At 52.7% G+C, this 25,918-nt stretch overlaps 7 protein-coding genes and 1 non-coding gene across 8 annotated transcripts; 3 read left to right on the forward strand and 5 right to left on the reverse strand.

Annotated features, from left to right (window-relative positions):
• Positions 1 to 256: 256 nt before the first annotated feature.
• On the reverse strand, positions 257 to 2,013 carry HD553DRAFT_276378 (DHHC palmitoyltransferase-domain-containing protein; the record flags this gene model as incomplete). The annotated part of the gene is made up of 10 exons (XM_046177955.1): positions 257 to 488; positions 548 to 624; positions 686 to 801; positions 875 to 935; positions 1,009 to 1,090; positions 1,173 to 1,210; positions 1,282 to 1,295; positions 1,366 to 1,426; positions 1,488 to 1,762; positions 1,869 to 2,013. 10 exons carry the CDS (start codon positions 2,011 to 2,013, stop codon positions 257 to 259), a joined length of 1,101 nt encoding a protein of 366 aa, XP_046033870.1.
• Positions 2,014 to 2,363: 350 nt separating this feature from the next.
• On the forward strand, positions 2,364 to 7,637 carry HD553DRAFT_352226 (SNF2 family N-terminal domain-containing protein). The gene is made up of 25 exons (XM_046183674.1): positions 2,364 to 2,531; positions 2,660 to 2,821; positions 3,007 to 3,117; positions 3,181 to 3,255; positions 3,332 to 3,411; positions 3,481 to 3,587; positions 3,653 to 3,753; positions 3,827 to 4,006; positions 4,077 to 4,344; positions 4,407 to 4,652; positions 4,712 to 4,792; positions 4,866 to 4,879; positions 4,941 to 5,115; positions 5,179 to 5,347; positions 5,413 to 5,500; positions 5,560 to 5,656; positions 5,712 to 5,784; positions 5,856 to 6,018; positions 6,086 to 6,237; positions 6,295 to 6,361; positions 6,427 to 6,532; positions 6,594 to 6,812; positions 6,876 to 7,140; positions 7,198 to 7,318; positions 7,379 to 7,637. Exons 1-25 carry the CDS (start codon positions 2,433 to 2,435, stop codon positions 7,460 to 7,462), a joined length of 3,303 nt encoding a protein of 1,100 aa, XP_046033871.1. The 5' UTR covers positions 2,364 to 2,432; the 3' UTR covers positions 7,463 to 7,637.
• On the reverse strand, positions 7,554 to 8,575 carry HD553DRAFT_120274 (uncharacterized protein). The gene has a single exon (XM_046176493.1). The coding sequence runs from the start codon at positions 8,415 to 8,417 to the stop codon at positions 7,716 to 7,718; it is 702 nt and encodes a 233-aa protein (XP_046033872.1). The 5' UTR covers positions 8,418 to 8,575; the 3' UTR covers positions 7,554 to 7,715.
• Positions 8,570 to 10,729, reverse strand: HD553DRAFT_300008 (uncharacterized protein; the record flags this gene model as incomplete). The annotated part of the gene is made up of 8 exons (XM_046178623.1): positions 10,638 to 10,729; positions 9,564 to 10,527; positions 9,380 to 9,494; positions 9,266 to 9,272; positions 9,157 to 9,190; positions 9,010 to 9,078; positions 8,822 to 8,940; positions 8,570 to 8,748 (listed from the first exon to the last, which is right to left on the reverse strand). Exons 2-8 carry the CDS (start codon positions 10,274 to 10,276, stop codon positions 8,570 to 8,572), a joined length of 1,236 nt encoding a protein of 411 aa, XP_046033873.1. The 5' UTR covers positions 10,277 to 10,527; positions 10,638 to 10,729.
• A 506-nt stretch (positions 10,730 to 11,235) lies between these two features.
• HD553DRAFT_t99 lies at positions 11,236 to 11,322 on the reverse strand. The gene has a single exon. It is a non-coding gene; the product is annotated as a tRNA-Ala (tRNA).
• An 892-nt stretch (positions 11,323 to 12,214) lies between these two features.
• On the forward strand, positions 12,215 to 13,388 carry HD553DRAFT_276406 (uncharacterized protein; the record flags this gene model as incomplete). Its single annotated transcript, XM_046177956.1, has 5 exons — positions 12,215 to 12,350; positions 12,436 to 12,603; positions 12,677 to 12,767; positions 12,858 to 12,921; positions 13,170 to 13,388. The coding sequence occupies 5 exons, from the start codon at positions 12,215 to 12,217 to the stop codon at positions 13,386 to 13,388; spliced, it is 678 nt and encodes a 225-aa protein (XP_046033874.1).
• Positions 13,389 to 16,504: 3,116 nt separating this feature from the next.
• HD553DRAFT_120427 (uncharacterized protein) lies at positions 16,505 to 22,312 on the reverse strand. Its single transcript, XM_046176494.1, has 9 exons — positions 22,141 to 22,312; positions 21,559 to 22,030; positions 21,253 to 21,481; positions 20,791 to 21,161; positions 20,425 to 20,710; positions 18,169 to 20,359; positions 17,872 to 18,107; positions 17,395 to 17,806; positions 16,505 to 17,324 (listed from the first exon to the last, which is right to left on the reverse strand). Exons 1-9 carry the CDS (start codon positions 22,247 to 22,249, stop codon positions 16,588 to 16,590), a joined length of 5,043 nt encoding a protein of 1,680 aa, XP_046033875.1. The 5' UTR covers positions 22,250 to 22,312; the 3' UTR covers positions 16,505 to 16,587.
• A 222-nt stretch (positions 22,313 to 22,534) lies between these two features.
• Positions 22,535 to 25,356, forward strand: HD553DRAFT_120450 (eukaryotic translation initiation factor 3 subunit 6). Its single transcript, XM_046176495.1, has 5 exons — positions 22,535 to 22,748; positions 23,478 to 23,676; positions 23,759 to 24,650; positions 24,720 to 24,828; positions 24,894 to 25,356. Exons 1-5 carry the CDS (start codon positions 22,725 to 22,727, stop codon positions 25,113 to 25,115), a joined length of 1,446 nt encoding a protein of 481 aa, XP_046033876.1. The 5' UTR covers positions 22,535 to 22,724; the 3' UTR covers positions 25,116 to 25,356.
• Positions 25,357 to 25,918: the final 562 nt, after the last annotated feature.

A 25,918-nucleotide genomic window follows, 5' to 3' on the forward strand; every position in this document is an offset into this window, starting at 1 on the left:
TTCCGATTTGATCCAGAGATACGACATACGGTCATTTGAGCGTGATCTACCGAGTCCCTAAGAAGCGACTTCTCGAACAGGTCAACTCTGTTAATGACGACCTACACGGCCTTATACCCTGTGCTGCCTAATCTATACCTCGACGTCCCTTCTGTAAAGGGTACCGCGACATGGACACATTGATGATCACATGATTCCTGCTGTTGACAGTTGGTAGCTAGTTGGTAGAACCGCTTATATCGTCACGGTGGCTGCTTCAAGTCCAAGGCGCTTCCTCCTGATCCTCGCTCCACAAACCACCTCCGCCTCCTTCATCATCCGTCAATTCACCCTCGTCTTCGTCACCGACGACGACGTTCCCGTAACGGTCGTCTTCCGGAACTTCCGAGTTTCGTCGTCTACGACTCAGTGCGATCGGATGAAGAGGGAATCGCCAACCACTTGTTGATGGAGGATATCGGAAAGGCATAAAGAGGGTGTAGTATGGTCTGTTTTGACATGGCCGTCAGTCAGCGGCACCGCCTGAGAACATGAAAATCACACTTACAATCGGCCCGGTCCGACGTTGAAGTAGTGTTCCAGGTTATGGCGACGCGACCCCAAATCGTACGGATTTATATATGTCTGAAGCCATGCCTTTTTCAGTCCTGAAGCTCTTCCCTTCAAACGCGACAGCCAGACTTACCACACCCCTTTCCTTTGCTTTCGTCGTAAAATAATCGTTGTCATGTCCTTCGATACTGGTTTCGCCTCTTGATATCAGGTAGATATGCCAGACCAGTAGCATCGGGACCGCACAGCCTGGGTATGAATGGAAAGATTTAGTTTGTGACCCCATGCTGGAAAGTTATTATGCAATGTAGATATAGCTTACCTAGTGCGACGCTTAGAACCCAGATAAGCGTGAACAAGATGGGGGGTGTCACTGCAACCCACTAAGAACAACCAGATCAGGAAGGTGTTTAGCGGTTGCAATTATAGAGCTATGCGATCGAGAATTGTACTGACAGCTGGTTTGTAGGACATGCTCAGCCAGAAATCTTGGTAGCCCAAGATAGCGAACGTCCAGCAGGAAACGGATAGCCATGCCCTGCAACGTTTGCGAAACATCGCGAGCACCTTCCAGTCAGCCAGTGCCATGACTGCACTCGTTTTCGCAAGGAGGTAATCACATGAACAGAACGAAGTATCGTTGATTGTAGAGACCAACCTGTTGATGATTCATTCGCCATAATCAGAAAGCGCGTTCTTCAAGGGAGATCGACGACCGAGAATAATTACGCATTGATTGATCCCTTTTCTGGCATATAGTGAGCGTGTAAGCAACAGCTCGTGTCTGTGTCTCTCATGAACAACCATACTGACAGGGACAATGGTGATCCATGACCAGGACACAGCTTCGGCATACTCGGCAGTGATGCGTACGCTGCGGGGTAATTCTAAAATCAGCTTCAAGGAGGAATCAAGTGATGGGATTTACGACTCACGATCGGTTTGGGACCCAAACACCTGCCGCACTTCCTCAGCTTCTCTCCTGCCCATGTTCCGTCCGCTAGCATCCCGCGATGCTCTCTATCGCTACCCTTCTCGATCATCCACGGAGCTTCTCGCTTGATCTCCTCGACGACCGAATGAGGGTTGCCGGGAGGCGTACGGATGACATAGTAGTATTGCGAGTAGAGATTGAGTAAGATCAAGATGGCAATGGGAAGGAAAAGTATTCGGAGGAAAGAGAGCGGTTTATGTATGATGATGACATCGACTGCGAACAGGCGACACCGATGTCGAATTAGCGCTCATTGCGAAAGCATTTCCCTTTCATCGTCTAGCTAAGCCCGAAGATAGGTCATGACTAGCGATGGACATACCGAAAGAAATTCCTCCTAGCACAATGAGGACCCAGCAAATGGCTACAAAGACTGGTCCGGCAGCTCCCGTTAGCCGATCTGCGCAGTGCTCGACGCTCTTGAAGCACCGGATCGCTAGGGTTCCAGAATCCCGTATCAGAGGCATATTATCGGCTGCGCGGATGTCGGATTTGGTTGTAGATAAGATGGACGTCTATACGGTCATATTTCAAGGATTTAACACAGCTGCAGGGTCGATTTTATTGCTTTGATCTCGAGTTTGAGGTGTAACCGGCTGCTGAGGGTGTGGATGTTGACCTGATGATGCCGATGGCCCCTCGGTCAAGAGCGGTCGATTCGCGGACATCCAAGTTCAATTAATCAAAACGACGTGTTCAACTAGGAAACGCGCTCATGTCCGTAACGAACATGGCTCGGTTGAGTAGCATCCCTGCCCCCGGCCATCAAGGTAGTACACACACTCTTGCTATAATTTACCAACTTGACCTAGATCGACCGACTGTTTCAAACAACACGAGCTTGAATCACGAACGATATATTGCTCTGTGTAAAAGTATTATCATCATGTCCGACGCCGATGCACAATTGCAAGAGGAAGATAAGTTCTCGGACATCCTGCCCGATGGCTCTAGTCGAGCAGTATCCTTGACTGATTCAAGAGCTGTAAGTATAACGATTCAAGGCGATATCTGATGGCTTCGGAGACCTCTCGTGGTCTCTTGGCAGGTTTCACATCCTGCAGCGAAAGTCAATGCTGACTTGCGATTTTCCGGTTCTCTGCCACGACCTAGGTCACACCTCAACCTAGAAACCGATCGCATCTCCGCAAGGAAATTCAGAACGAGAACGGCGACGATGACGATCCTACTTCCGAGGCAGGCGATATCGACCCGGAGGAAGAGAACCGAGAGGAGGAGGAAGTAGATGCCATGGATGTGGACGGGGACGATGAGGTGAGTCAGCTCGAATTGCCGCTCGATACCGGTTTGTTTACGAAATGAGCGGGAGAGCTGACTTATGACACTTCGTTATTCTTTTCCACAACCTGTCCTCATGGCAAACATCTGGTTCATTCTGCTGGTACTTGAAACCCCATGATTCAATGACTACGCAATATTCTCGATCCGCCCCGCAACAGGCGACCACGTCAAAGCAAATCGCAACCCCAAGCAAGCGTCAACAGCAAGAACAGCGTCGAGCTCAGAACCGAGCTATCGAGGGGAAGAAGGGTAACCTAGAGAAGATCAAAGTGAGTCAATCCGCGAGGCGCTGTCGAATATTGGCTGACCGTCTGATATTTTCGTGGCGGTAGCTTGCCGATTCTATGAAGCGATTCTCGTACCTCATGGGCCAAACCGAGCTGTTTGAGCATTTCTTGGAGATCAAAGTCAGTTGTTCAAACGTGGTCGTATTGCAGCACATTAGACTCATTCTCTGTCGTGTGTGCTTTGATGAATCTGCAGAAAGAGCGCGACCCCGAATTCGCGAGGATGATTGAGGAACAGCAGGCTAAGAAGGATGCCAAGGGCAAGAAGAAGGCCGCGTGAGTATCGTCGTACGACAATCCTTGTTGACCTTCTCGAATCTGACATCTTACCTCTTCCTCTGCCAGTGGGACGAGACATCGCAAATCTGAAAAGGAAGAGGATGAAGAGCTGATCAAGCACGACGACGAGGACGAGGACGAGGGGGTTTACGTATATGACGAGAGCCCGGCATGTGAGTACCGTTCAGGACATGTGGCTCTTATAGGTTGGTGCTCATCTGTTCAAACGAATTCTCAGTCGTCAAGGGGGGCAAGATGCGAGACTACCAGGTCGCTGGACTGAACTGGATGGCTTCGCTGCATCACAACGGTATCAACGGAATCTTGGCAGACGAGATGGTAAGGTTTGCCTGCAAATCATGAGCACCGCGTGGCAATGATAGCTGACATATCGGGATGCCATGTATAACAGGGTCTTGGAAAGACTTTGCAAACGATTTCCTTCTTGGGACACCTCAAATTCCGTTGCGATATTACCGGGCCGCATTTGATCGTAGTGCCTAAATCGACATTGAACAACTGGGACCGAGAAGTGGCCAAGTGGGTTCCGGGTTTCAACACGATCGTTCTCCAGGGAGCCAAGGAGGATAGGGTAAGCGTGACCGGTATACAAGCTCCTTCAGCCTCGCTTGCAATTGACCGGGATATCGCTCTCACAACAGGCCGTGATGATCAAGGAGCGTATCATGACGTCCGACTTTGACGTCTTAATCACGTCGTACGAGATGTGTCTTAGGGAAAAGTCGGTCCTGCAGCGATACGCGTGGGAATACATCATCATCGACGAGGCGCACCGAATCAAGAACGTCGACTCGCTCCTGAGTCAGATCGTCAGGAGCTTCTCTAGTCGAGGTCGACTCTTAATCACTGGAACGCCCTTGCAAAACAATTTGCAAGAACTTTGGGCGCTGTTGAACTTCATTCTGCCTGGTAAGCGCATCCGCCCCAACTTGTGGGAAATTGCTAGCTCTGATTAGAACCCGCTCTTCTAGATGTCTTCTCTTCCAGCGATGACTTTGACACCTGGTTCAAAGGCAAGGGAGATTCAGATGAACAGCAGCAACAGGTCGTCACCCAACTTCATAAAGTCTTGCGACCCTTCTTGCTGCGCCGAGTCAAGGCCGAGGTCGAGCACTCCTTGCTTCCCAAGAAGGAAATCAACTTATATGTCGGGATGTCCGACATGCAGAAGAAGTGGTACAAGAGCTTGTTGGAGAAGGATATCGATGCTGTGAACGGTTCGTCTCGTGCTCGATGAAAATGTTCGAGATCCGTCTGCTGATATACGACTTTCCAGGTGCCGCTGGCAAGAAGGAGGGGAAGACTAGGCTATTGAACATTGTGATGCAATTGCGAAAGTGTTGCAACCATCCTTACCGTGAGCTACATAGAGATGATATACGCAGACGACTCGCTCCATACTGACGGATCTACGTGTCGCGCCTGTACAGTGTTTGATGGAGCTGTTCGTACCTTACGTGCTGTAATGAAGACGGTCGAGTAACTGATCTCGATCACCCTCATAGGAACCCGGTCCGCCTTATACCACCGATGAGCATCTAGTCGACAATTCTGACAAAATGAGGATCCTCGACCGACTTCTGAAGAGAATGCAGGAGAAAGATTCTCGAGTCCTGATCTTCTCGCAGATGAGCCGTGTCTTGGATATTTTGGAGGACTATTGTCAATTCCGAGGATACAGTAAGCAGAGTATATCTGTTGCGTGACATAAATCCCCTTGGGCTGACAAGTGGCTGTGTGTAGAATACTGTCGTATCGACGGAGGTACCGATCACGAAACGCGAACGGCTTCTATCGACGAATACAACAAGCCAGGGAGCGAAAAGTTCATCTTCTTGTTGACGACACGAGCCGGAGGTCTGGGTATCAACCTGGTCACTGCCGATATCGTCGTCTTGTTTGACAGCGATTGGTGAGTGTCTGCTTCTATCCTCTGCGCCGGCCAACGACCGTCCGCTCACGCTATTCTGCATATAGGAACCCTCAAGCCGATTTGCAGGCCATGGATCGTGCCCATCGTATCGGTCAGACCAAGCAGGTATATGTATACCGATTCATCACCAAAGTCGGTACAACAATCTCTTCGAGCCGTCCTGTTTTGTACTGACTTCGGTATCAATTCAGGATGCAATTGAGGAGCGAATTATTGAACGAGCGATGCAAAAGCTGAAGCTTGATCAGATGGTTATCCAAGCTGGTCGAGCTCAACCGGCGGCGAAAGGTGAATGCGATCGCAGAACGGCACAATCTAGACCCTCACTGATTCAACTAAACAGCTGCACAAAACAAGGAGGACCTCCTGGACATGATTCAACACGGAGCGGGCAAGATCATCAGTTCCAAGGAGAGGTGAGTACAATCGTTCTCGCTCCTCTGACCACCTAGCTTACAACGAATGTCCCTGTGATGTATGGAAATAGTTTGACTGTCGATGATGACATCGACAAGATTATTCGAGAAGGAGAGGAAAGGACCGCCGTCCTGAACAAGAAGTACGAGGGTATGAACCTGGATGCTTTAACCAACTTCCAGCCCGAGCTCGATACAAGAACCTGGGAGGGCCAGAACTACGGTGGTATCAAAGTGAGTGCCCTACGCAACATATGGCCTGCTTGTAATCGACGCTAAGCGGTCGGCTACGCGCGTACAGTCTGGCGGACCTGGCTGGATCGATCTTGGCAAACGTCAGGCCAAGGAGGTCAGTTATGCCGTCGACCAGTATTTCTCGAACGCCATGAAGGGCAACCAGCCTCCCAAGGATGATAAGCCAAAAGTGCCGAAAGCACCGAAACAGATCGACCTGTGAGTGGTTTTACCCCTAGAACTAACACTGTCGAAGCGCTGACAAGGTGTCTCTAGTCAACCGCATCAATTCTACCCACCTCGCTTGGCCGAGCTGCAAGAAAGAGAATTGAACGCTTGGAGGGTTAGTCTCGACGGCCCGCGGGTCGCAGTATGATCCTAAGAGCTGACCACGAGATGAAATTGCAGAAGGAGAACAACTTGCCAGCAGAGAAGCCTGAGGTGAAAGAGGGGGAAGCCTCGGAAGAGGCCGCTGACAAGATGAAGGAGGACGCCCAGGCGTTGATCGATGCCGGTAAGCGTCCGTTTAGGAGACAGCTCATTATTATCAATCGCTTATCGACAGTTGGGTGCAGCGGAGCCTCTGACTGAAGAAGAGCGAGAAGAGAAAGCAGCACTGGTGGAGCAGGTCTTCACAAACTGGAACAAACCCGAACTACGAAAATTCCTCGAGCTTTCGGGAAGGTATGGCCGAACCGCACATGCGGCGATCGCTGCCGAGATGGACAACAAGACCGAGGAAGATGTCGAGACATATGCCGAAGTCTTCTGGCAGCGATACAAGGAGATTCCAGGTGAGTTTCTAATCAGAGCACTAGGTGGAATCGCGTTTGACGACGTTTTTCAATCGCTTGTAGGTTGGGAAGGTTACATGCGAAAATACGATGACGAGGAGAAACGACGGGAAAAGCTGAAGCAGGACAAGGACTTGCTTTTCGCAAAGATCAGTGGCTCCAGGTTCCCTTTGCAGAAGCTCGACATCAGCTACGGTCAAAACAAGGGGAAGCAATATAGCGAGGATGAGGATCGATTCTTGCTGGTTAGGTTAAACCATTATGGACTCGAACGCGATTATGCCTACGACATGATGAAGAGGGATATTGGCGAATGGCCTGATTTCCGGTAAGCCTCCAGGTTACAACGATCTTATAAATCGGTCTCAGGATGTTTCCTTTGCAGTTTCAATTGGTTCATCAAATCGAGAACCCCCGAGGAGCTCAAGAGGCGCTGCGCGCAATTGTTGACCTGTCTCCACAAAGATGTGGATGTCAAGCCTGACGGCAAGGCTCCAGCGCCAAAGGTTCGTGGAGGTTACTAGATTTTTGTGGATAACGCTGACGAGTCAGAATCTGCTATACAGCGACGCAAGGTAGAAGATACCGTGACGATTTCGCGGGACGGTACTCCAGCTTCCAATGGCAAGGGAAACAAGAAGCGGAAGTAGGGCAGGATGCGAGGTGACTTTCGCTCCTGATTACATAATGACAAGCTCAGACCACATTTTGTACATTTGCCTACTATCTGCCTTACCTTCACGACCATACCGATATATCGATGCGCACGAGATGCTTTAGTGAGCTTTCACTGCACAGACAAATCGTCGACTTTAGTCATTGCCCTTCTCTTCTGAAGCTGGTTCAGAAGCCGACGCTTATTCCGGTGGAGATTACAGAGGCTCAGATCTGGGACTGTCAGCTTCACCCGTCCTCTGTCAAGTAGGGCTCTATGCCCTTCATCACATCATCAGGCGTAGCGTAATCCAAAGATGTTCCGCGACTGGCTTTTGCCAAGTTCCTCTTTACCGCTTTCAACAGAAGCGACCGTCTTGCGGTCGGAACGGCAAGCATGGACCACTCTGGACCGCATGAACTCTTGGACACGGGCCAGTGGGGTGTCGATAGTTGCACCCCCAGTTGCCTCGAAGCCCTGCTCCTCCTCCTCGGCCGTGATGATCTCGCGCGATCGATTTCGTTACAGAGACGCCGTCGAAGTGCGTCCTCGGCATCCTCCGCCATATCCATAGTCAAACAGCCTAGCGCTCCCTCTATAGCTCCAGGGGGCGGTTCAGACAGGTCGCTTTCTGGGAACGATCCTTCCAGCTGGGCAATCGTCCTGGGGATCTCCTCTATACAGACCGCAAGTTCACCTTTCTCCTCGTACTTCTGCGAGATATTCTGACAGATATGCCATTCCATATAGTCTAGTACGGTGGAGGGGTAGCTTGACACCATTTGACGAGATTTCACCTGAGCGGCAATCAGTGACCGCAACGTCCTCGGAGCTGGTGATCGCCTCCGGAGATGTAGAAGCATAGATCTCAGGTTGACAGCCTGTGCGCGGTCCACCGAAATGATCTCGTCTCGTCTCCCTCGCCACCTTGACCCGAACGATACGCGCATATGCACATTAATGAATGGGTATATGGGGACTGACGTCCCATGCAATGTGCTAAAGATGACAAGAACGGCTAGTCTCAATGCAAAAACTCCCTAAACTGGCGCATCGATCACGAGGTCCATCTGCAACCCAGCCGGCTGTCAGCAAACAGTATTCACGATGCAGCCTTGGTTGGAGCGTCAGCTGGGCTCACAAATGTATTATAGTCGATCGTCAGTTTTCCCTCGTTTCTCGCATCCCTCCGGCGGAAAGCCTCCGTAAAATGCTTGACAGTAACACAGGCCATCAAGAACCTGTCAAAAGTGATTCCACGCGGTACCGAGCCTCCGCTATCTTTCGGAGGGGCTGTTGTAAGATGCCCAGTCATGAACGGGTCAGCGCATATTCACACGGTTTTGTACGATACGTGGTGAAGACTTACCGAACCGCTTTTCGAGCTTCCTCACGAGATCCCTCGGTAAAGGATACCCAAAGCTTTGTAAAGCTTGGTCCAATTCGCTCCGATCGATCGTTCCAGAATTATCACTAGCGGCCGGCAACCCCCGACAAGTAAGCTCAAGATCAGTCATTCTACGGTTTACACATGACACCTACCGATCGAACCGCAAGAAGATCTTGTGCCAATCCTTGATATATGCCCATAGACCTTCAAATTCGCTAAAGCTATATGACGATAGCCGGGGGTGCATTAGCAAATATTGTCCAGCGTATCGATCTTCATCGAGCGGACAGGCCGCTCACCTAATGAAGCCACTTCGGTCGCTATCGAAGATACCTGCAGTCGCCAGGAATTTACCGATTAGCCATGTCTCGAATCTACCTCCATATCTGCCTCCTTTCGAAGACTCACTCATAAGCTATCCAGTCCGCAAACAGGACACATGTGCATTCCAATTTGATCAGCTACGACTCTCCGCGATCTAACGTAATTTGCCATGCAGAGGCGATAACTCGCGGGACTCACCATCTTGACGCAATCTTCCCTGGGCGTGATCCTCCACCGAGAATCCCTGGACAAGAGCTCCATGACCTCTTTATTCCCCAACTGCCCTGTCCGCCTTAGATCCATCGACGAGAACCTGTGAATCACGATCAGGTGTCAGGCGAGTCCACGATAGGATATCGATGGCTGAAGGTGAGCGACGTACATCTCCCACAACTCTTGCCCACCGGCACTATCCTTCGAATCCTGTCTTCTCGGCGCCTGTCCCCCCTGACCCTGTCCTTGTGCTTGGGCCGGCGGGCGAGTCTGCAACTGATTCGGATTCACCACCGTAGGGATCGGCCCGCTCGCACCCGGACTCGTCGTCTGGTAATATCCCGGGGAAGCCGCCGAGGCATTTGCTAGTTGAGCTGGAGAGGGAGTATGAGTGTGATGGGGGGCGTAGGGTGATGAGGTCGGATTTGGATACTGTGGAGGGCTTGTTGCGGCCGGGGATGAAGCGTAGGGGTATGCTTGTTGATGGTGTTGGGGTTGTTGACCAGGTTGAGGAGAGCGGGAAGGACGTTCGACGAGAGGGTAAGGACCTGTAGGTGCTTGTGGAGGCGGTGGTTGAGCTGTAACGGGTCGCTGTTGTTGCTGTTGCGGTGGTTGCTGATACGGCGGCTGTGGGTAAGGTTGTCCATAGCCTCCCGGCTGCCTCGACTGAGTCTGAGGCGACCCATACCCTCCCTGAGGTCCGCCAGCTCCTTGTTGTTGTTGCGGTTGTTGTTGATATTGTTGTTGATGTTGAGGTGGAAACGCCGGCGTAGCACTAGGTCCATACCTCCCCGTCCTCGAATCATACGCTCCTGCTCCCATATAAGCATCCCTCGCACCCTCTCTCAACCCATAACCTCCACTCCCTCCTGGACTCTGCATCGGTCCTGGATGACCCTGCTGTTGCTGTTGTTGTTGCGGATGAGGCCCGGGCCCGTGAGGCTGCCTCCAATCCCCCTGAACCTGCGCCTGTCCTTGCGAATGCCCACTTCCCGGCCCAGGGGAATGCAACGAAGGCGAAGGAACACCTGGAGGAGCTCGTCTCGTAGGAATCTTGAGCGTAGGGGCTGTCGGCGTGCTCTTGTCATTCAATGCGTGGCTGGCGATCGCAAAGGGAGAATCCGAGTCGAGCGCTGTGGGTCGCGAGAGACCGCCGTACATGGCAGATGTCGATGGAAAGAGGTCTTGTGAGCTATGGCAGAATGATTTTCGTTGTTTCGGGAATATTCATCGAGAGTCGTACTCAATTATCTTGGGTTCCGACTTTTGCCAATCCATCGAGACGTGCAAAGGTTGGAATGGAGATGTTGGTTGCTCTCTTGTTCCCTCGCTCGAGGAGGTGCTTCGAGCGAAAAGCGCCTCCCAAGGTTGTGGGTCCCCACAAGCGACGAGATGGCTCGCAGCAGCGATCGATCGTTGATATAGGGGTCGCAATCTCTGTCATGTATTCTCTGATGATACCAAACTGCATACAGGGGTTAGAGGCGATGACATGACGTCGCTGTGGCAACTCGTTTTGTCCGCAACCTGAAAGATCCTAGGGCGGTATTCCCGATCAAAGCCGTCCTTTTCGATCGGGGCTCGAGCGTCATTTCTGACCTCCTCAACCTGCAAGACTCGACAACTCAGAAATTCTTACACGTCCATCAACCTCTATACGCCTCATGCCTCCATTGATCATGCTGACTATCTCAACAACATAGTCACTTCCCGCAATGACCAATACCTCTCCATTTCAACTCAGTTTGACGGATCTGACTCGTCCTTAGAACTGTCTTATGCTGATCTCATCCAACGTCTTTCACGGTCTTTATATAGCAAAAAGGACAAAAATAACAACGTGGAGAAATGGCGAATCGAACGCCAGACCTTTCCAAGATAAGCTGATTAGTGCTAATGGAATGTTATACCAACTAAACCATATCCCCGCCGGTGTAAGCCAAAAATGTACAACATCAATGTGAATTTTACTACCTCTCTAGCCAGGTTCGCTCGCCTATCTCTTCCTCTTACCCCCCTTGCCTTCGTCTCCTCACTTTCAATGCCCGTGAAGCCGATCGCTCGTGTGTCTGGTCTAGCTGCTCTATACAGTCGACGTTATATGACAAAGGGTGGTACATGGGTTCGAAATTCTTTCCCGTCGTTGGAAGGTAGAGCGTAGAATCCACTTCAACCATCACGAGTCCACGAATCAATAACAAACGGGGGCACGCACGAGGGGGGGCTAGGCCGGTTTCGTCATGTACTCATCATCATATCATCGTCGACTTTCTAAAGGAGCAAGGAAGTCGTTGCTGACAAGTGCATGCAAAAGACAGGCTCGTCACCCTCCTTTTCTATTCTGGTATGTGTTCGTCTTCCTGGTCACTTTGGCTGTAATCTCGACGACTCGTGAGCTCACTTGCTACTTGACCCCTTGATCGCGCGCTGCAAATCCTCTTCCCCCCCCTGCCTCGCTCCCCCCTACCTTTTCCCCGTCATCGCCCCCCCCTTTACCCCTTGCCTTTGATCCTCATCGGTCCATCATATGGCCTGGAATACGAAGCAGATCCGGTCAAGATATAGATATCCTCGTATCGTTTCAAAACCTACACCACACTCCTTTGTGAACGTCACTCCTTGAGACACATCCGACCTACTACACTCGTTACCCCGAATCAAGTTTCACCATCAAGGCCAACCGACCGACATCCTTCGACTACCGGACTGCCCTTTCAATCGACATAAGCCATCCCGCAGCCACTACTTGGACATCTTCTTGAGATAGCAACTTCGCAAATACGTCGATTTACAAGACCTAGCGTTCTTTTTCACCTCGCCATGTTCAATAACCTCCTGGCTTCTTCCTCTATCTTCGGACTGTTCCTGGCTGGTAAAGTTCTCGCTGGGATCTATGTGACCAATCCTGTGGCGGATACGGTTGTACAATCCGGTCAGACGCTGACCATCAACTGGGGTGAGTCTCGTCTCACTCGGACTCCTTCTCCTTGATGCTGATCCAACGATGATATGTGTGTGTGTGTGTGTGTGTGTGTGTGCAGTCGACGATGGGGTCTACCCATTATTGGGCAACATCGGACCCTCTTCTATCGCCCTCTTTACCGGATCTACCTTTCAACAATCTTGGTTGGCAAATATCGCCGAGGAGATCGACGTCAGTAAAGTAGGAACCGTCAACTGGGCCGTCGACCCCAACGTCGGGCCGTCTGGTAAGCCAAAGCTTGTCATGCCTGTCGAGAAGACAAGTCGAGTAACTTGGATGACCCACGCCGTGGGGTACAGGAAACTACTATTTCATCAGGTTCACCAGCAAGAACCTTAAGGATACCACCGAGGCTGCCTACCCGCACACAGCCTATTCCGCCAAGTTTACGTGAGTGTTCTCGCTTCCTGCACACACACTCTCTCTCTCCCACTCTTCCAGTTCTGTGATACTTACCCTTTGTTCACGTTTCCTTTACAGCTTGGAAAACATGTCAGGGTCCTTTAACGGAACCATCCTCTCCCAAATCAACGCTACATCCTCCGTCGCACCTAGTGGCGCCGGAGCCACTTTGGGTGGGACCGCAATTTCGACGGGTCTCGCTGGAGGCAGCACGGTATTGCCGCAGTCAGATGGCACTGCGAACGCTACCGGCTCAGTTGTTGGAGCGGGGTCCAACGTCACCAGCTCGGCTGCTGCGGGCAAATCGGCCTTGGAAACGATGGTGAGTGGTTAGAGTGATGATCGGTAACTTGGTCAAGCCCTGATCGTCTCGATCCGTTCACTGCGCAGTCTTCCACCGCCCTCTCCTCACGCCCAACCTCTTCTGGTACTGGTGCTATCAGCCGTGCGTCCTCAACCGGTTCGACGCCCAGCACCGCCCAATCCGCTTCAGAGACCAGCGAGTCGGCTTCCAACTCGGCAGCCTCTATTGGCAGGGAACTCTCACACGCCGGGATCGGAGCCGTCGTACTCGGATGTATGGGTCTCGGCTTGGCCCTCTGCCTATAGGGAGGTCAATAGGCATTCTGTGCTGCGCCCGAACGTCCGGAGTCTAGGACCCCGTCTCCCGGTTTCACTTCTCTCTCCTCTCTCTGATTTCGTTACCTCTTTGTGTATTCTGTCGATAATCAAGTTGTAAACCTGCGACTTGTCTCGATAGCCCGGCGCACAGTCGCCCTGTCAGTATACGATCTGTTCATGTTTCCAAAAGACTATGCAAGGTTCCGGTATGCTTGTGGAAGGAATTAGTCGTGCGACATCACAGAGAGAGGATGAGAAAGGCTCTTCGGGGTACGGCTTAGGGCTCCTAGCGATCTTGGAGGAGACCCGACACTGCGACAGGCACGCATATGCGAGCTACAATTCCTGTCGACAGATTCAAGATGCAAGATAGAGGGACGGCCGTAGATTTCTGCTGCCGGGGATTTCGAAAGAGGGATAGCACGCACCCGTACTTTGACTTGTACGACCTCTTGAGTCAGCCGACGATTGCTTTCATCTTTACATAGTACTGTACTACACACATGCGAACAGAGTCGACGTCGCAGTCAGCTACCCTTCCCAACTTGTGAGAGCCTGTTGGTCTTTTGTGTCAGATCTGACCTTGTTTAGGAGAATATCGAGAAGCGGGTTTCCAGGCCTTCTCCGTCTTGTAAGTAGGCTCTCCTTAGACACCGAGATGGCCAACAAGGCCATTGGTGATGCAGCACAGGCTGCGCTTGGGGTATTCATGGCTAAACAAGGACCTTCTTGAACCAACATCGATCTAGTCCAAATATATCCCGCAGCGGTGTATCTGGTACTCGGCGGGGCCTTGCTACCCGATACTTACACTTGATACTCTTGGATCGACACCCTGTCCGGCTGCAACGATACCGGCCTCCTCTGCTACCCAGCGTCGCGAAATCGTGTGGCGCGCGCCCTGACGTCGCAACATGAAACACGCGAATAAAGGAGGCGCATTCGAACCTGAATGACGAAGTTTCTGGACAAAGGGGGTTCTGAACACATGGAATTATAAAGGGGATCTGCTTCTCGTATCTGTATGATAACCCACAAAGAATCGATATGCAAGGTGATCAAGTCGAACAGCTCCCTGCCTGTTGAGTGCGGCTTTCCGCCACGCCACCTTGACCGCAACCATGTCATACGACTATCCTCCCCAACCACGACACTACTCTCCCGAAGCTCATGCGTATCCTGATGTCTCGGCTCGAGATTCCCCCAGAACCGTACCCATCCCCATCCCTGCCCCACAACGGAGAGCGTCTTTCAGTAATCAAGTTCAGGTCGAGGATGACATGGGCAGTTATTACCGTTCGCCTCGGAGTCACATGCGATCCCCACTGTCTCAGTCAAGGGAGAGGGAAATGCTTTCCCCGGAGAGAAGACATGGAGAAGAACAAAGATCTTCGAGGTCGAGACATCCTTCGGAGCCTCCGCAGGCGCACGGGGATGAAAGGCAACGTTATAGCCAAGGAGAGGAGAGGTCTCATCCCATACATGCAGAGGACAGAGGCCGCTACGATCATCGGGAAGAGCAACATCATCATCACCATCATCATCATCAAGAACAGCCAAGGCGACATCGTCCACGAGCGCCTTCGATGCACGAAGAACCCGCTCATAGGGGCATGGACATGCGTTCGAGGGAGTACCACGAAGGGTCGCAATACCACGGAGGCGGAGGGGCGGGATATCATCAGCCAGGCTTGTCTCACCACTTGTCGCTCCCCCATCATATGAGCCGAGAGTTCGGAACCTTGCCTCCTCAACTTGCCATGGGGCATACGATGGGACCGCAACCGATGGGAATGGGAATGGGTCCGCAGCCTACGATGGGGCCGACGATGATGCCACAAGACCCAGCGCAGACGATGGATTACACCACCTTCTCCGCACTCGCGGGGAACAACGTACGAATGAACCCGTTCGCCACCCCGCACACTGCGTACCCGAACGCGATGCCATTGAGCAACTCGATCGATATACCGCCCGTCATGGGATACGGATCGCAGCGGTACCCATCATTCGCGAAGCCAGGTGAGAAAACGGCTTTCCCTATCTTGGGGCACGTTCGATTTGATGTATTACCATACTGATTGATTGGCATATGTGTCTAGATTACCGGAGATATTGTTATTCTGTAGGTAAGGCTGAAGTGCCTTATGCCAGTCTCAATGTCCCGCCTCCTGCGCTCGGAATGGGGATGCCCCGGTGAAGCGGTGATACTGAATGCTGGGGGCATTGTCAAGGTTGGAAAGGGCTCTTCAGATTCGTATAATATGTATTATTGTAAACCGAGCAAGTGGATGAGGTAATTTTTGTAACAGTACGTCGACTCCATGAGATTTGAATTGATCCTTGACTGATATGCATATGTCGTAGCAATTAGAGTATCTGCTCGCCGCCTTCTGACTTCCATTCACATTTGTGACTCGAAGAAATGGATCGTTTGGAAGCCATCCACTCGGCCAGTGTTACGGTCGTGCCTAGCGCTAGCTGGGCTGGTCCGTAACAACCAGATTCTATCCACCTCAAAGATATGGATGCCATTGCAGATAAGCGGAAGTCATCCCCGGCGATCGCTTCTCAGATTTGGCCTCCCTTGGCCGTGAAAGGCACAGGTCCGGAATTGATTGCAGACTTGACTTGTCCAGGCGACATCAGCGTAAGTGCCATACATGATTCGAGATTCATGGGCAGCTCCTCATATACACTATGCACTTGTCTGCGAAGACTTTTAGGTCAAAAAGCGTCTTGATCAGGACCGATTGAGGAGCAACCGTGCTGCACATCAGGCCGTCAAAGCGCTGACAAAGTGCAATACGAAGTTTGACCAGAACATCTTATCAATAGACATTCCCGTGAGCAATTCCTGTGTCTCTTTCTGTGTAACCCAACCTTGGACAGCGATCGGGGAGTGCACCTCATCTGCTTGCTCTCATCTCCCGGTCTACACCCTGCCGGCTTTAGATTTGGACCCCTTCTTCTACTCTGGTATGCTGTCAGATGAGTGAGTCCAACTTGAGTGTGCTCCATCTGCGTCGTACAATTCGTCCATGTTCATTGCTGAACCAAACCGATTTGAACTGGCCCACCTAGGGTGCCCATATTTGATGAGGAAGAAAGTGGCGAGTCCGAAGCGAGCGTTTCGGGTAAAGACCACAGAGGCTCCTTGTGTTCATCACACCGTACATTGCTGGATTCAATCTTTCTTGATCTTGCCCTTTCTGAGCGGTACAATTGCTTTCCCTGCCGAACCGCTTCCCTTGCGCTCTATCTTTCTGTGCTGTGATAATGGAAGCGATGTTGGCTGCTTGACAGGGCTCTCTTGCGGATAAGGTCGTTTTCTGGATTTGTTGCCGCTGTTATTGTTCACCTGCATGGCGTTGGTCGACTGGACCTCGCTCGGCGGACTGTTGTCGTCAATTTCGATTGGATCGTTTCCATATCCGCGGGGATGCCCCGATGTCGATCGCTCCGCGCGCCCCGTCGGCATGTTTGCCGGAGCACGGTCGAGGGCGGATCTATCGTTCTCGTCCTCCATTCCAGTCTCGAATCTGTCGATTGCGTAAGGGTCGTAAAGGTCATACATTCTGCTCCTTGTGAAGAGAGAAAGCGTGGTCGTGCCGACGTCCAGATCACGCTCGGTAGCCGGCCGGCGCATAATAGAGGCGAGGTCGATTGGAAGCGTCGTAGCGCGCTCGTGAGAGTAACTCGGGTTGAACAAAGCTATGTTCAGAGTATCGGAATTCTCGAGAGATGTCTTTTCGTAAGGGTCGTCATATGTTCGGGTGGAGATGTTTTCCCAGACAGAGTTGAAGTAAGGATTCGTCTCCAGGCCAGATGACAAATCAGTAGAGGAAGTGGTATTCAAATGCGTTGTGGCGAGTTGCGACTTGAGGTAGGTGAGCGTGGGATCGATTTGGGGGTCGGGAAGCTCTGCGTGCGAGAATTGATGTTCGATCAACAGGTGGAAGACAACAACAACGCGAAACTCGGATCCACTGACCATCAAGGACATAGGCAAGTATGTCTTCCTTGGCTGCGGAAGCGACCAGCAACTCGTACAACCGTGCCCCAATGTGGCCCTCGCCCAGCTCAGCCCCGTCTAAATGACGAAAGGCTCGAATTGTAGCGAGCCTGACACCATCGGCAACAGATCTACGGGACGAGCTAGATCCAGGTGCCTGACTGAGAGCTTTGAGGACGAGGCTCAGTGATGCAACCAACGTCTCGCCACTTATGGCGTGAGCACTCGAGTTTGGTTCGTCCGTGACGGCAGAATCGCTGGCTGTCCATGCGCATGCTAGCATCCAGACGATATCTCTGGCACGGACCGACATTTGCGCAGAAGACAGGCCACCGTCGTCCCCCGCGATGAGGTACATTTCAGTCAGGTGCGTCAAGGCTTGGACCAGGAACTATGTGAACAGGCAGTATCAGTAGACCCATTATAAAATCGACACGGGCATCCCAAACCACTCACCCCCCGTACCGTCGACAAGCTCGACTCCCCAAACGCCCCGTACAACAGCGTCTTGTGTGCCATCGTCAACGGTGTATCGAACAGGACCAATAAACTCTCGCCTGGCACCGTATTGGCGGATTGACAAGCTGAAAGAGTACGGCTTAGAGCGGCTTGTAACCGAGTTCTGAGCTCGGCATCCGCCACTACCGTCAGGTTTGGCCAGTCTTGAGGAAACGTATCGAGTGTCGATTGACCTGAAGCAGCAAGCTATTCGTCACATAGGGCTCTAGAACGCTTTGCCACCCTCTCACTCACCGACCATAATGGAGGCGCTCAGCAGATCCTGCACACAAGCTTCGACCAGCTCTTTAGCCTCGTAATGACCTTCCCAACTGAACGGTGATTTGGCAACGGCATCACGAACAACAGCCTGTTCGCGAAAAGCGAACACCTTGAGGGGCACGACTTGACAGAGCTCTTGCAAGAACTGTGGCATGTGTCGGTTCGATTTGGTGTCAACAGCAATGATGCCGAGAAACGGCAAGTGTTTGACGACCGCTGTGGCGATGCTAGGTTCCTTGAAAGCCAGCTCGAGCTCGGTGCCCAGGCCGAGCCGGGTGAACACACTCATGGCAGTATCCGAGGTTCGAGTTTGGAAGATGGCCCGTGAAAGCACAGACACGAAACGGGATTGTTCCGGCACAGCCTGATTTGCACTGCTAACGAAGGCGGCCATGGATCGCCAGAGTGGGAGGAGCAGTGCTTCGAGTACGCTACGGATCGGTATGACTCGCTGGGCGACCAGTTCGAGCAGGAGCGAGCATGACTGTTCGTTGACCGTGGCAACAGTGGGTTTTCTCAAAATGGATCGGGCCCACTTTCGAAACGCAAGATCCATCACGCCCGGGTAATGCTCCCCCAGGCTTTGCAGTAATCGGAACGTTGCTTCGACCGTCTTGTTGTCACCTTCCGGTTGTAGCAAGGTGATATCCAGGTCAGCGAGACCTGCAAGGGCGAGGTTCCAAACCTGCTCGCCAACCTGACCATCACGGGGAAACTCTCGGACCAGACCTTCGGCGAGGCGGTCAACAGCTTCCAGACTAGGTTGACGGTGGATTTCAACCACGTCACGGAAGAGTTGAGTGGTTGACGTGATCGAATCGGACGGTTCGGCGGGAATATTGGCATCGAATAGCTGATTCAAATCCTGTTCGGCTTGCGATGGCATATATCTACGCGCAATCGTATCGGACCGTTGACGTTGCAATGTCTGCGCCAGAGACTTGGCCTTGTCGGCGACATCGAGAGCGTCCCAGACTACCGTATTGCCCTCGAGCGCTTGTATGCAGGCGAGCTGGACCCGATCATTGCTGGCCGGTATGTCGGCGATACGGTCAACGAGCTCGAGAATGAGCTCATAGTCGAGCACGCTCAGGCTCGCCAGAAACATCCGTGGCAGGCAAGAACCGCCGAGTTTGCCATCATCCTCGAGCGCTCGGATACGTTTCACAACTTCGATTCTGACGCGCGTCCAAGCACGCCAGCGAGTCGAGGCGAGGGTCGCTACCGGCAGCAGGCTATCGCCGACAACATGTTCGCCGTCGTTCATTAACCAGTCGGCAAGGTATTCTCTCAGCCCGCTTTCATAACCCTCGACCTCTTCATCTTCCTGCTGCTGAAGCTCCGGATTTGATCCGTAAAGCAGCATTCGACGTTGAAACTCGGCCGACGCGTTCTCTTCGTGCCATGGAAGTCTGGCGAGGATCTCTCGGTCAAACGTCCGGTCGATAGGTTCGCCCTGCCCACCGATCGAGACCATGTGACCGAGGTAATCTTGGTATTCGAAGAGTCCCACCCGGATCAGTCGACCCAAGACTTGGACCATAGAATCGATCTGTGCACCCGAATGTCGACTCGTGTCTTTGCTCATCTCCCGGATCCAATCGAGAACGACTTCGGAGACGAGATGATACCTTCTGCTCCTCTCCTTCGCCTGGTCGAGTGCGAGTGGCACGTCGACCGGAAAGTCGTCCAGTACAACGGTTCGTACGATAGCGACGCCGGTGATGATAGATCGAGGGTCTATCGCAGCCCTCTGCGTCATCCATTCCAAGACGTCCTTGATTCTCGCCCTGGTCCCGGTGCGGCGTTCTTTGCCAAACGGATCGTTCCCGAACAACACCCTCGCCGTCCCCTTGACCCCGTCAGGACGACCGATGTTGTCCAACACCTTGCTTACCGACGTCGGTGTAGGTGCATGATCTACCATATTCTGCCTGTCTTTTTCCCGGTCGACAGCGGGTCGATCGGCCGGTTTCGAGATGCGCATCGATAACCAGTCGTTTGTCCGTTCGAGCCTCTCAAAATCGGCTTCCATGCGCCGTCGACGGGTGTCCGGGACGGTCCCGGTCGGTCGGGGAGGCAAGACGAGGCTGTGCAAGGTATCCCTGTGCGCCCTCCAGGTGCGGGGTGATAGAAAGTAGTCACGATCGATCATCCAGGCCGTCTGCGCGATAGTTTCTCCAACTTCAGCCATCACGCAACCCGATCAGACTGGCTTTCGGAACTCACCCTAACCAGCCCGACCAAAAACCTCTCCAACCCTTCCGTAGCCTCCCCCAACCCCAGCCCTTTCACACCCCCCAGTCTGTCCAGACAAGCCCTGATCAACCTCCTCCCCCACACCTTGTCCGCCAACAAGACCGGTCTCAATACGGCGCGTTTCATCCCGTCCAACAGGTCGAGGATGAACGTGAGGGGTACCAAGTGCGTCGACTGGATCTCGAGCGTAAACCACCTGAGCATGGTCAGGGAGTCGAGGAAAGATCGGTCTTTCAGGTGGATCATCAGTGATTGCCTGTATAGGTTCCGCAGACCAGAAACGCTTGTCAGCTTATTTTCCGTTTCAAGGTAGGAAGAGGTAAAGACTGCACTCGCATGTATTCCCATTTCTCCACCCAGACCTTCCTCTTCCCCTCGTCATCCAGAAGACATTCCCCGGCCGATACCGACGCTGCCGACGCTGTCGTTGCCGATGCAGACGCAGGTCCGGGTACGATCTCGTTCAGGTGCTTCTTGATCCATCCTAAACACGTCCGGGTGAATTCGAGCGTATACGTCTCTTCCGCCGACATCGTTGTTGCACCTGAACCCGAGATTGGGTTACCGGGAGTATTGGTAGACCCGGGGGTCAAAGTATTCGTGTTCGGACTGGCAGCCGAGCCAGAACCTGGACCAGATCCGAGCACGGGCACAGACCTCGAGCTCGGGGTAGCTGTTGGTCCGCCTGGTCGGTTTCGTAACGATTGCTACAAGGATGTGCGCACGATATCAAAAAGGGAGCGTTTCTCATCTAAGCTTTATCTCATCTCCGACTGTGGGTATCACACCCAGACTCACCACCTCCAACCCCCCTACTACCCCTATCAACCACCCCATCCTCGCTACCGCCACTCCCCTCTCCCACCCGATCTCCAACATGCCTTCTCCCTTGATCCCATGCGGTACGTTGACATTCCCGAGTTTCGAGCCGGACAGGGGGACAGCGGGGTTGGCGAGCGCAGTCAGGAAGTTGGAACGCATGAGCGGGTTGTGGATGGTCCGAGTCGGGGGACGATAAGTGTGGGGTCTACGAGAGGTCGACCAGAAGAAGGACGATATTTTTTCAGCTACCATTGCGAGACAACCTTTCGAACGCGCACTTACGGTACCCCGCCCTCATCTTCACTTCCCCCTCTCATCCTGGCCATCTCCCTCTCCACATCCCTCGCCATCGCTTCCAACCTCCCGACCGTCCCCTCCTTTTTCAGCTTCTCATAGATCGGTCCTGCCAGACTGACAGTCTCTATGCCGATCGTGATCGGAGGACCCCATCGAGACGCCGGTGGTTGCGGTTGCTGGATATTGGTGGTAGGTTGTTGGGCAAGATGCATGGGTTTGAGGTTGAGGCCGATCGGTCTGGTATTACTCCCTTGCGTCATTTGCGCGATGATGTCATCTCGGTTCTTGGTCTTGGAGATGTCATTGTTGTTGTTGCTGTTGACGCTGCTGTTATGGGCAGGCAGAGGACCCGGAGGATCAGGGTTGGGAGGAGCGTACCCCTGCCTGGCGGAGAGAGGGGTGAGGAGGTCTTCTTTCTGATCATAACCCGGTCTCGCTGGGTGGTGGTCCGGGAAACCTATAGGATGGGAAGCATCGACATGATGAAGTTCAAGGTGATACGAATGGGATCAGCTTTCAAAGATAGCAGCAAGCGAATCATATGCAGCACATGAGATATGGACTGACCTAGATCTCCGGCGTGTGTCGCTAGCGGGTGGGCAAGGGGTCGTCGCCAAGGCGGTGGTGCCGGATCGGCGAACGACATCGGTGGTGGTTCATTTTCTAGCGAGCTCATCTTGTGTCTCTGTGTGTGTAGGATGTGTGCTCTAGAGGTAGTCGGGATTCATGTCGAGGGATGGTCGACCCTACTCGTATCATGTATCGAGCTGGTAGATGTTTCGCTGATGACCGATATCGACCTAGGAGGGTGGGTGCCCCCTCTTTACGTAAGTTCTCTTCTGACTTTTCACGTGACAAGACCCTCCCCCCCCCTTCTTTCCTCTCAGCACTCAGCACGACGACATCGACCATTATTGTCCTGATCGAACTGAAGCAAAGCGATCTCTACCATCAGCATCCTCCTCCTCACCCCTTATCTTCCTATCCTACCCCAAAGTCCGTACAGACTCCATACGGCACAAAAAGAGATAGCCCGAACCCTCGTCACTCGTCACGCGGAAAAAGGAGACTTCACACACACGCACGCAGCAAGGAAGGAAAAAAAGGACGAGACAAGCCTAGTTTGAAAAGTAGAAAGAATACACGCAATCATGGCCGAATACGATCTCACCCAGGTCAGTACCGAGTGGAAGATGTCGTCGTGGTAGTTGCAGTCGGTCTTTGGACGAGCGAGGAGGCTGATGTATCGGTTTTTTATCTTATCTTGTCACGCAAACTCTACTTTGACATATACTGGCTCTTCCTCGTCCTTCTTCCGGCTGGCTGCCTTTCACCTCGAAATTCTGGGTCTTGGAGAACACTCCGGACCGTTTCCTATATATACGATCCTATTCCCCATCCGCCCACAACTTGAACTCGCACCTCAACCTCCTCGATTTGAATTCGACCTTGAACATCAATATTAAACCACAACGAACCGAAACCTGGACGCATTCCCACCTTCATCTTCAATCTACTTGCCTTTTTGGCAATCTCGACCGTACCACCTGATCTGCTATAATCTTCGGCGACCTCGTGCACGATCACGTCACATCTCGGATCGTTACTCGAAACCTTGCGGATCTGACATTCGGGTCAATAAAATCGTGGACCTGCGATACAACGGGTTCGGAACGGGGGATGGATTATGTTCTGGCGGTCTTGACAATCCCGGGTTTCTGCTTCTTGTGGGATATGCATTACGAACATCTCGGACGCCTTGCAAACTCGTCTTGGTCGAATCCTCCACAACGGACAACACCCCCGAACGCATCAACTATCGCCAAACCCGCCCACCTCCGTATTACATCCCGCTGAAATCATACAACACAATCCAATGAAAATACATCTATAACCCGCAACAGACCCTCATCCCCTACCTAGACCGCCACCTCGCCCTCCCCCTCTTGGCGCACTTGGCAGAGCTCGACCCGGTCATCTACCCCGTCGAGCAGGTCCAGAAGGCTCAGTACGAGCTGGCCAAGGGGACCAACTTGATCGATTATGCCGAACAGCTCGCCGATCAGGTCAAGCACCTCGATGGCGTCAAGCAGGGTCTTCCCGGTGAGTCTCGGCGATGCGGTTGCGAACACTTGTAACATCAAGAGCTGATGGCTTACTGTCCCTCGATTTCTTGCCCTGGCAGACTTTGAAAACCTCCGCAAGCTCGCCATCCAGAAGACCGCCTCGCTGCAGGAATCCGCCGCTCCCGTCCTCCGAGTGATCGAGGACCCGGCCGTGGTGGACCGACTCAAGGGTGCGGTGGACAAGCTCAGGAATATGGAGCTCCTCGAGAGGGAGTACGGGCTCACGCTCGAACAGGTCAACGCGCTCTACTACTACGGACACTACCAGTACACGTACGGTGACTACCTCGGAGCATCGTCGTACCTGTACCATTTCCTCATCCTCTCGCCTTCGCTCGACCTGAACGTGTCGGCTCATTGGGGAAAGCTGTTGAGCGACACGTTGGCGGGTGAATGGGACGCTGCGCTGTCCGGACTCAAGGAGCTCAGGGAGATGATCGACAACCCCTTGACCGAGGAACAGGCCAAACCGAGCGTCCAGTTGCAAGCCAGGAGTTGGTTGCTCCACTGGGGTCTCTTTGTCTTTTTCAACCACGAGGACGGACGGGCCGCCTTGCTCGACATCTTCCTCTCCCCTCCTTACCTCAACACGCTCCAAACTTCGTGTCCCCACCTCACCCGATACCTCGTCGCCGCCGCCATCCTCACCCACCGAACAAACTCGAACGGCTACAAGGTCACCATCGCCGGTAGGCAGATCAGGAACCCGATCCAGGAGATCACCAAGATCGTCCTCCAGGAGAACCACCACTATGCCGACCCGATCACGTCGTTCCTCTCGGACCTGTACGGCGAGTTTGATTTCGAAAAGGCTCAGGAACAGTTGAAGGACGCCAAGACGATCTTGGAGAACGATTTCTTCCTCAACGGGTTCGTCGACGAGTTTATGGAGGGTGCCCGATGGTTGGTCAGCGAGGTCTATTGCAAGATTCACAGGAGGATCGATATCACGTGAGTCCAAGAAGGATTACCAGCCTTTTTGGAATTCTCGCTGACTCATTTTGGACAAACGCTTCGTAGCGACTTGTCGGCGAGGCTGAACCTGTCGGCCGAGGAGGGTGAAAAATGGATCGTCAACTTGATCAGGGATTCCAAGATGGGAATCGACGCCAAGATCGATCTGCAAGCCGTGAGTCGGCCAATCTCGCATTGCACCTGCGACATCTTACTGACATCACCCTTTCCTTCACGCAGAACATGCTCCACATCTCGCGACCTCACCCTACTCCGACGCAAACCCTGATCGAGACCACTCGGGGATTGGCCTTCCGATCACAAGCGGTCCAGTTCGCCATGAACCGAAAAGCTCAGGGCGAGAGCAATGAGCCGAGGGAAAAGAGGGAAGGAGGTGCGGGTGGTCGGGGTGGACGAGGAGGTGGAAGGACCGGTGGACGACCGGTCGCACAGGAGGCGTAGAGCGTCGGTGTATGCGATGGTTCTTTCCGGTTTTCCAGTCTTTCTTTCTCGCTCTGCCCCAGTTACGTGTGCGTTTGCTCGAGGGGCGAGAAAAGGAGACAATCCCCCCACAATCTCATTTGGGCATGCAAATGTTCAATCTGTATACGATGCATGGAATCGATCGAAAGGCGGCCTGCGGTTGTTGTAGTGCTCATTCATCCTTTTAGAGGCCAGAGCCAAAAGACCGAAGACAAAGACGAATACCAAGACATTCCTCTATTCGAGTCGGAGCTTGTGAGCTCATCATCAGCCACTCAGACATCACTCCAAGTATATTCGTCATGCCTACCTACAATATCAGCTCGAATGTCAAGCTGTTACAGAATGGTGCATCTGGACTGCCATGAACGCGGAGAACCGAGGATTCGCGTTTCAGATCTTCAGAGACAAAGTCGACACGAGTCTCCAAATGGGCTTATTGTCTGATCGTGTCTGGCTATTAGTTGGATATTTGGGTCGAGAGGTACCATGAATGGTTGGAAAAATGGGTGGGGTCTTTAGCGAGGCGCAGGCAAGGTGGGTTCGCCACTAGCTGAAGATCGGGGGAATTGGGAGGGTGGGTTTCGGTCAGCATTAAGCCGACTTTGAGCATGTGATGCCTGCTATTGCTGACAGGGACAAGGGTGGCGACATGAACATGCAGCTTGTCCTTTGGTCACTGGCCTCGATGTCTGCAATCTTTAATCAGCTCGAGGCCCCATCGTACGCAAGACCATGACTTCGTCTCCACCTTCGTGTTGGTCGAGAGCCTCCGCAATATA

The sequence above is a fragment of the Filobasidium floriforme genome, assembly GCF_021052385.1.
Source record: "Filobasidium floriforme strain CBS 6241 chromosome Unknown HD553scaffold_22, whole genome shotgun sequence".
Classification (NCBI taxonomy): Eukaryota; Fungi; Basidiomycota; class Tremellomycetes; order Filobasidiales; family Filobasidiaceae; genus Filobasidium; species Filobasidium floriforme.

Bases quoted from the DNA above. Each gene is read 5' to 3' on its own strand.
- HD553DRAFT_352226 (XM_046183674.1), top strand. From the start codon at position 2,433: ATGTCCGACGCCGATGCACAATTGCAAGAGGAAGATAAGTTCTCGGAC. The intron at 5,657-5,711 runs GTGAATGCGATC...TCAACTAAACAG, and splicing joins AGCTCAACCGGCGGCGAAAG to CTGCACAAAACAAGGAGGAC. The intron at 6,019-6,085 runs GTGAGTGCCCTA...ACGCGCGTACAG, and splicing joins AGAACTACGGTGGTATCAAA to TCTGGCGGACCTGGCTGGAT.
- HD553DRAFT_120274 (XM_046176493.1), bottom strand. From the start codon at position 8,417: ATGCGCGTATCGTTCGGGTCAAGGTGGCGAGGGAGACGAGACGAGATC.
- HD553DRAFT_120450 (XM_046176495.1), top strand. From the start codon at position 22,725: ATGGCCGAATACGATCTCACCCAG. The intron at 22,749-23,477 runs GTCAGTACCGAG...AACCCGCAACAG, and splicing joins CCGAATACGATCTCACCCAG to ACCCTCATCCCCTACCTAGA. The intron at 23,677-23,758 runs GTGAGTCTCGGC...TTGCCCTGGCAG, and splicing joins CGTCAAGCAGGGTCTTCCCG to ACTTTGAAAACCTCCGCAAG.
- HD553DRAFT_120427 (XM_046176494.1), bottom strand. From the start codon at position 22,249: ATGAGCTCGCTAGAAAATGAACCACCACCGATGTCGTTCGCCGATCCG. The intron at 20,360-20,424 runs GTGAGTTCCGAA...ACTATCGCGCAG, and splicing joins TTTTGGTCGGGCTGGTTAGG to ACGGCCTGGATGATCGATCG. The intron at 17,807-17,871 runs GTGAGTGGTTTG...CTGTTCACATAG, and splicing joins GCTTGTCGACGGTACGGGGG to TTCCTGGTCCAAGCCTTGAC.